At 33.2% G+C, this 9,754-nt stretch overlaps 1 protein-coding gene across 1 annotated transcript; it reads right to left on the reverse strand.

Annotated features, from left to right (window-relative positions):
• Positions 1-524: 524 nt before the first annotated feature.
• Positions 525-6,689, reverse strand: LOC139509741 (polypeptide N-acetylgalactosaminyltransferase 11-like). The gene is made up of 5 exons (XM_071296252.1): positions 6,128-6,689; positions 4,625-4,706; positions 2,621-2,787; positions 1,319-1,446; positions 525-545 (listed from the first exon to the last, which is right to left on the reverse strand). The coding sequence occupies exons 1-5, from the start codon at positions 6,438-6,440 to the stop codon at positions 525-527; spliced, it is 711 nt and encodes a 236-aa protein (XP_071152353.1). The 5' UTR covers positions 6,441-6,689.
• Between the last annotated feature and the right edge of the window lie 3,065 nt (positions 6,690-9,754).

A 9,754-nucleotide genomic window follows, 5' to 3' on the forward strand; every position in this document is an offset into this window, starting at 1 on the left:
TTGCCCTGATTAGTCCTTGTCTTGTTGCAGTCCTCATGTATCTAACAATTAGACTTACCTCCCCTTCTGCCTGATTAGCCCTGTACATCCTTGCCCTGATTAGTCCTTGTCTTGTTGCAGTCCTCATGTATCTAACAATTAGACTTACCTCCCCTTCTGCCTGATTAGCCCTGTACATCCTTGCCCTGATAAGTCCTTGTCTTGTTGCAGTCCTAATGTATCTAACAAGTAGACTTACCTCCCCTTCTGCCTGATTAGCCACGTACATCCTTGCCCTGATTAGTCCTTGTCTTGTTGCAGTCCTCATGTATCTAAAAATAAGACTTACCTCCCCTTCTTCCTGATTAGCCCCGTACATCCTTGCCCTGATTAGTCCTTGTCTTGTTGCAGTCCTCATGTATCTAACAATTAGACTTACCTCCCCTTCTGCCTGATTAGCCCTGTACATCCTTGCCCTGATTAGTCCCGGTCTTGTTGCAGTCCTCATGTATCTAACAATAAGACTTACCTCCCCTTCTGCCTGATTAGCCCCATACATCCTTGCCCTGATAAGTTTTTGTCTTGTGGCAGTCCTCATGTATCTAACAATTAGACTTACCCCCCCTTCTGCCTGATTAGCCCTGTACATCCTTGCCCTGATTAGTCCTTGTCTTGTTGCAGTCCTCATGTATCTAACAATTAGACTTACCTCCCCTTCTTCCTGATTAGCCCCGTACATCCTTGCCCTGATTAGTCCTTGTCTTGTGGCAGTCCTCATGTATTTAACAATAAGACTTACCCCCCCTTCTTCCTGATTAGCCCCATACATCCTTGCCCTGATTAGTCCTTGTCTTGTTGCAGTCCTCATGTATCTAACAATTAGACTTACCTCCCCTTCTTCCTGATTAGCCCCATACATCCTTGCCCTGATAAGTCCTTGTCTTGTTGCAGTCCTCATGTATCTAACAATTAGACTTACCTCCCCTTCTGCCTGATTAGCCCTGTACATCCTTGCCCTGATTAGTCCTTGTCTTGTTGCAGTCCTCATGTATCTAACAATAAGACTTACCTCCCCTTCTGCCTGATCAGCCCCGTACATCCTTGCCCTGATTAGTCCTTGTCTTGTTGCAGTCCTCATGTATCTAACAATAAGACTTACCTCCCCTTCTGCCTGATCAGCCCCGTACATCCTTGCCCTGATTAGTCCTTGTTTTGTGGCAGTCCTCATGTATCTAACAATAAGACTTACCTCCCCTTCTGCCTGATTAGCCCCGTACATCTTTGCCCTGATTAGTCCTTGTCTTGTGGCAGTCCTCATGTATCTAACAATTAGACTTACCTCCCCTTCTGCCTGATTAGCCCCATACATCCTTGCCCTGATAAGTCCTTGTCTTGTGGCAGTCCTCATGTATCTTATTTTATGTAACTTGTTTTTCACATAGGCTTCTATCTGACATGACAGGTTGTCTAAAATGGAAAATTTTAAAGAAACTTAAATAAATTTTCTATTCTATATGTATATAAAATAAGACCAACTACAATTATATTACACCAGTAAGGGCATTTCTAAAAGTTTAATTTCAGCCGTTTGTGCTATAGAATTTTATTGAATTTTGAATTAATTTATTAAAGGTTTTAATATGGCTGAAAGCTATTATTTTGGCAATGTTTTGTTATTACACCAATTTACAATAAAAATGAGCAGGATTTAAAACCAAGAGTAGATTAGATTCTATCAAACATGTATCTAAACATCAATCATAACCTGCAGTATTACCTAAATAGGCCATTTCTGGTTGTCTCAGTTTGAATTATTTCTGAAATTTGAGTTGAAATTATTGGCAATTGATGACATTATTTGTAAATTTATTTTCTCCTTGATGCATATAAATATATATCTATAATAAGATGTCAGATATTATTAGTTACACAGTATGCAATTATCCTAATACAAGAATTTTATTGACGCGATAAATTTCTATCATGATTTTGTTATTTTACATATTATTATATTCAAATTCAATTTTAGGACAATATATCTATCAAATATATTATAGATATTTAATCTGAAACTGTGAAAAATTAAAAATATTAGCACTGTAAAGCAACTCATTTTTTTTTATTTGGTCAATGATATAAGGGAGATAATTCCAATTGACGTAATAAATAAGGGAGACAATTCCAATTGACATGATAAACAATTATACTGAAATTTATTAGGACAATATCAGCCAATCAAATTGCGAGAAATAACTCCGGATCAGGATAATAACAAATGTACAAATAGACAGATGTCACCTGGTCACATGATTTACCAATGAAGCCAAGTTACTTACAAATATCCTAATTCATATATCATGCTATGATAATCAATTGTGTTGTTGTGTTTTTTTTTGTCTATCTGTAACAGTTTTAAAAATAGAACAATAAATTTGATAAAAATACATCCTATTTGTGGTCTTGTAAAAACCTTCAAGAATACAGTTATATTCCACCAATAAAATTAAATTGACATTGATACAGGGAATGAGACTACTACAACAGAAATCATGGTCCAATAGTCATGATAGAAATATAAATATCTTATTGAAATCTCTGAAAACTGTTACATACTGTATGACATTCTAAAAATTATACATACCAAGGTCACTGTTATCATCAACCAATAAAATCTCTTGTAACAAATAAGCTGGTGTACGGTCTAGCACACTGTGGACTGTACGTAGCAATGCTGAAGGGGCTTCATTGTAGAAACATATAATAACACTTGCTCTGGGAAGCTTTGTGGAGTAGATCTTACTCTGACAACTATAAAATATACCATTGTAGAAACATATAATAACACTTGCTCTGGGAAGCTTTGTGGAGTAGATCTTACTCTGACAACTATAAAATATACCATTGTAGAAACATATAATAACACTTGCTCTGGGAAGCTTTGTGGAGTAGATCTTACTCTGACAACTATAAAATATACCATTGTAGAAACATATAATAACACTTGCTCTGGGAAGCTTTGTTGAGTAGATCTTACTCTGACAACTATAAAATATAATCAATTGAATGTAGAACTTATCAATTATAATAAAGATCTGACATCCCTGCTACCATGTATTTAATTTCTTGGTATTTAAAATCACAGCATCATTTGTTCAGATGTCCAACTAAATTGTATCTCATTTTCAATAATTGTTTTATTATCATTATCACTCATGTGTTACTATGGATATCTGTTGTCTTGTAATCGTCTATGGTAACTAAGTTTGTGATTGTCTTTCACATGCAAGGCATGAGATTTGCCCGTATCTAGGACATTAGATGTACCTGTATCTATAGCTAAGACATGAGATTTGCTTGTATCTAAGGTATGAGATCTAGATCTGACTGTATCCAAGACATGAATTTTGCCTGTATCTAAGACATGAGATTTGTCTGTATCTACATGTAAGGCATGAATTTAACTGTATCTAAGACATGAGATTTGCTTGCATTTTATATCTTCATGTATAAGGCATGAGATTTGCCTGTATCTAAGGCATGATAATTGTCTATATCTAAGGCATGAGATTTTTTTGTTTCTAAGACATGAGATATGCCTGTATTTCAGAAATGAGCTTTCCCTATAACTTTGGCAATAAATTTGACTGTATCCAAGACATGAGATTTGACTATCTAAGACATAAGATTTGCCTCCAACTAAGGCATGAGTTTTGCCTGTATCTAAGACATGATATTTATCTGTCTCTACATGTTAGGCATGAGTTTTTCCTGTAATTAAGACATGTGATTTGCTTACACCTACATGTAAGGCAGGAGTTTTGCTAGTCCAAATAATTATGAAGTCTGGGAAGGCTATTTTAATTTTTTTCTGGAAGGAGTCCCAGAAAAAAATTAAAATAGCCTTGCCAGAAGTCATAATTATTTGGACTAGAGTTTTGCCTGTATCTAAGGCATGATATTTATCTGTATCTACATGTTAGGCATGAGTTTTGCCTGTAATTAAGGCATGATATTTGTCAGTATCTAAGGGGTTATTTTGACTGTATCCAAGACATGAGATCATCTGACTATCTAAGACATGTGGTTTGTCTGCACCTAAGGCATGAGTTTTGCCTGTATCTACATTGTATATAATTAATAGGTATGACATTTATCTGTATCTAAAGCATAATATTTGCCTTTATCATGAATATCTAAAGCATGAGTTTTGCTTATATCTAAAGCATGAGTTTTGCTTATATCTAAAGCATGAGTTTTGTTTATATCTAAAGCATGATATTTATCATGTTTATCTAAAGTATGATATTTGCCTTTATCACGCTTATCTAAAGCATGAGATTTGCCTTTATCATGTTTATCTAAGGCATGAGGTTTGCCTTTATTATATTTTTATACAAGGCATGAGATTTGCCTTTATCATGTTTATCTAAAGCATGGGATTTGCCTTTATCATGTTTATCTAAGGCATGAGATTTGCCTTTATTACAATGTATGTTTATCTAAGGCATGAGATTTGCCTTTATCATGTTTATCTAAGGCATAATATTTGTCTTTATCATGTTTATCTAAAGCATGGGATTTGCCTTTATTATGTTTATCTAAGGCACAAGATTTGTCTTTATCTACATGTATGCAAGTTACTTACTTTGGATGTCTGTTGTCTGGTAAAGCTCTATGGTAACCAAGTCGCTCACTGATTAGTACATTAAATGCATGAGATCTATAACCTGTGAAGACAATAATCTATATGTATGGTAAATACTTACTGGATTAAATATCGATGAATACAGGATATAAAAGAAGAATGTGGTGATGGGAAAGAGTGCAAAACAGAAAATAGGGCTACATGTATTCCATTTATAAAGGGACACAAGTCACAACTCAAGAACTGTTAAAGCAATAGAGTGTGCAAAAAGAGCAAATAGGGCCATTTCATTTATAAAGGGATACTCAGGAACAACGAAGTTGATGCCACCCAAACTTACATTGTATACTTGATCTGTGATTGGTGGAAAGGGCATTGTGTATTAATTAATACATGTAAATTTGAGAACATTCAGTTGAAGTTAAGTAAACTTTAAGTGCAATGTACATGTACATTTTGTACATCAAATGCAATGAGTGCAGAATAACAAATTCAGCAATTTTTCAACATAACTCAAGAACATTGCAAGTGATGCCACTAAAATTCAAACTTGATCTGTGTTTGTGGTAATTAGCTAGCATTGCTTAAAAGTTTCAGAAAACTTCCTTCCTTCCCTGTGCGTTTAGGGGCGTCGTCACTTCCGTTCCAACGTTGAGCAAGTGGTTGGAAAACTATAATTCTATATTGTACGAATTATTCGGCAAATTGAATTCTCAAAATTGACAATCAGCATTGCTGTCATAAGGGAATTGTCATTAAGTACCTACAGAACAACCATTATTTCTTGTTTATCCTGCACAATGACGATCACTAAGACGCTTGATGAACGTAAATAGTGCAGGGATACAGGCAACCCCCTTTATCTGGTAAATGACGTCATAAAGGCGCGTATAATTGATGAGTTTTTTCCAGTGACGGATGAACTCGAAAGTGGTCTATATATATTGAATTGAGTACTGAAACTGCAAATTCAGCAATTTTCACTTTTAAAAGAGACATACATGTACATTGTACGTCATATTTACATTATAACTATGGAAAATTACATGTACATGTATTATTGAATTATTATTTTTTTTATGCACAATTTAATAAATACATTGTTTGATTAATATCTTTATTAAAACATGCCCTTTACATATTATCATATCACGCGTTAAATGCCCTTCTTCAGGATTGGCACCCTGCCCTTTTGAAATCCTAAAAAAATGTAGCTGGAACACTGTACAAGTTAGGAAAGATATGTCTTATGGAAGATATGGCAATATGGCAGGCTCAACTTTTTCCTTTCTTTAATCTATATTTCAATTTAGGGGGGGGGGGGGGGGTGTCCATAATTGGAATACAAATAAAAGAAATATATATATAATCTTTTATTTTTTTATTTTTTTTCGATTATTTGTTTTTATTCTTATCATTGTTAATTAAGCTGACTACAAATACTACTCATTATAAATATCAACTTATAGTGATTGTAAATGTGCATGATTTATAAAAACTTACCGTCATCTCTAATAATTTGATCTTCAGGTGTTTCAATGAAACCCAGCATATTCAAAGTAGAAATGTCATAATGTAGTTCCACTTTCTCATTATGTTCATCTTTCAGGTCATGACATTCTGAATTATCATAGTTGGTACCTTTCTGTGCTACTTTTACAAATGGAGATTTCCTTGGAATAAAATGCTGTCTATTCTGTTCGGGTGGATAGCTGTCAATGTTATTAATCGTTGAATAAATAAGAAAGAAAAACGAAAATGAAAAAATGGCAAGAAGACATGATACGCAACATTTTAAACTAAATTTGCGTCTCATTTCTCATCATGCTAATGTTCACGTTCAAGTCAGCTGTTACTTTTACCTTTGTCTTTGAACATGATGCTTGCCTTTGGTGGAGTTATGCGGTTTCATTTTCTCATTCAGTCAGAAACATGTAAATCACAGGTTTAGTTAGGAAGCACACTATGAATCTTTAGAGCCAACAATTTTATATATTTAGTGCAAGAGGCTGAAGAACTGATTCTCAAAAATACTTTGCTATTGTTTTTGTTTGCGGTCAAGGTTAAAAATATATTTTTTGAAGATGAAGGAAACATATACGGAATAATCATGATATTTTTCCGGAGACATTTTTCTTGTTTACGATAGATAAGATTTTACGATTTCAGACGTATACCAAGGATTTGTATACAAATCTTGTTTGTACATAATCTTGATCCCTTTGAATATAACATGCATTCCAAATGTTTAATGTTGTGTATTTGCGTAAATTGTACAAATTTTTGTCTCAAACTCCTTATAAAAAATAAAGACTTCTACCATCTTGGCTATTTGTGTAAATATTTTCATTTTTCCATGTGACAAAGAGTTGTTCCTATTAATAGTAATACTTTATTCCAATTGTAATTTGAGTACAGCTTATATCAAGATATATATACACTTTTTACAATATAATTATACATGCACCAAACTTGAATTACTCGGTCACGAGACATGTAATATTTTTAATGTTAACTACATTTAAATTGCTCTTATCTGATCAGCTTATACAACACAGAGTGACAGAATAACTTGCCTATCATTACTCACATCCACTTAATTTGAAAGTTGTCCCGTTGGCGATCATACCATATCTCCTTATTTTTGTATGCAAACGGCATCTTTCAGAAAGATCGATTTCCATTATGAAAAGTATTATTAGTTAAAAGTGGTTTTTAACGTGTTTGGAAAAATCTAAGTACCATGGCGAATACAAAATGACTGTTATTCACTTTTGAAATAAACATTAGAAGTTTCATAGAACTCTGGAAAAAAGATTTTTTGTGATTAAAATAAAGAGTCATGGTAAAAAACTATGAACGTATTGTAAAGTTAAAAATTATTTCGAATTAGAAAGATAATATCTTCTACTATACCTTAACAAAAGTGACATTTCATAAATGGTAAAAATTAGAGTAATGGCAAATTACTGATAAAAGTTGGTAGATATACTAAAACGTCGTTAGAACAGAGAATTTGTTCACTCTGCAAGGATGGAATTGCAAATGAGTTCCATTTCCTCAGTCATTAAATGTAAAGCGTTAGACTTTGACAGAAAAATAACATATTTTGTTATGTAAATGATATAGGGTGCATTTCTTTCTAAAACAAACGATGCAAACGACTAAGCGCGCACATGTTTTGATCATTTGTTTCTTACATACGTTTGCAAAGTTTACATAAACTTTGACAAACTATGCAATCGCTAAAGATGCGTCTACAGTTTGTCGTTCGTCGTTTGTTAGTACAAACGCTACATTTGTTTCTAACTTGAACTTGATTAAACGATATATTTTTTCTACGTTTGTAAAAAATTTGTTTACCGACAACATATGTATGCATAATTGAAAGTTCAAACAGGGTCAGTAAAGACTTATTAAACGTTGTATTTGTTTCTACTTTCGTAGCGTTTAGAAAACAACGACAAACGCCACACAACGTTTACAAAATTTTGGTTAGAAAGAAATGCAGCCATTGTCTCATCTTTTTGTTAATATGTATGAACAAGATAAATTTAGTTTTATACTGAAAAGGAATGATACTGACATATGTACTGTATGTTGGACTGGAACAATATGTATGATAAATCCTTGAAGAAAACAATGTAGCAAAGAACTATTGCAGTATTAGTGCTTAATGAAATCGATTTGATTTGATTTGGTTCGTACTGCATTATTCACATTATGTATTAAAGTATCTGCATCAAGTACCATGCTTTTATTTCACATCATGTAAACTAATGCAATTTCAAATCACGTACTAAAACAACCACATCACATAATGAAACAAACACATCATATAGTGAGGTAACAACATCATGTAATGAAGTAACCACATCACAGAATGAAGTAACCACTTTAGGAAATGAAGTAACAACATCATATTATGAAATAAACACATCATAAAATGAAGTAACTACATCATATAATGAAGTAACATAATTACATAATGAAGTAACCACATCACAGAATGAAGTAACACCATCACATAATGAAATAAACACATCATATAATGGAGTAACCACATCACAGAATGAAGTAACTACATCACAAAATGAAATGAACACATCATATAATGGAGTAACAACATCACGTTATGAAGTAACCACATCACATAATGAAGTAACCACATTACGTAATGAATGAAACACATCACATAACGAAGTAACAACATCACATAATGAAGTAACAACATCACAGAATGAAGTAACCACATCACAGAATGAAGTAACCACATCACAGAAGGAAGTAACTACATCACATAATGAAATAAACACATCATATAATGGAGTAACAACATCACGTAATGAAGTAACCACCTCACATAATGAAGTAGCAACCTAACATAATGAAGTAACAACATCTGGTAATGAAGTAACTACATCACATAATGAAATAAACACATCATAGAATGAAGAAACCACATCACGTTATGAAATAACCACATCACATAATGAAGTAACGACATCAGGTATTGAAGAAACCACATCACGTGTTGAAGTAAAAACATCACGTACTGAAGTAACACCATCACATAATGAAGTAACCCCATCACATAATGAAGTAATCACATCACATAATGAAGTAACCATATCACAGAATGAAGTAGCAACATCACATAATAAAATAAACACATCATATAATGGAGTAACAACATCACATAATGAAATAAACACCTCATATAATGAAGTATTCACATCACGTAATGAAGCAACCACATCACATAATGAAGTAACCACATCACAGTATGAAGTAGCAACATTACATAATGAAGTAACCACATCACAGAATGTGAAGTAACAACATCACATAATGAAATAAACACATCATATAATGAAGTATTCACATCACCTGATGAAGTAACAAAATCCCAGAATGAAGTAACAACATCAAATAAGGATATAGACACAGTATATAATGAAGTAACTACATCACATAATGAAATAAACACATCATATAAAGAAGTAACTACATCACATTATGAAGTAACCACATCACATAATGAAGTAACCACATCACGTATTGAAGAAACCACATCACGTGTTGAAGTAACAACATCACGTAATCATAATGAAGTAACCACACCACATA

This window comes from Mytilus edulis, unplaced genomic scaffold, assembly GCF_963676685.1.
Source record: "Mytilus edulis unplaced genomic scaffold, xbMytEdul2.2 SCAFFOLD_483, whole genome shotgun sequence".
In the NCBI taxonomy this organism is placed as follows: domain Eukaryota; kingdom Metazoa; phylum Mollusca; class Bivalvia; order Mytilida; family Mytilidae; genus Mytilus; species Mytilus edulis.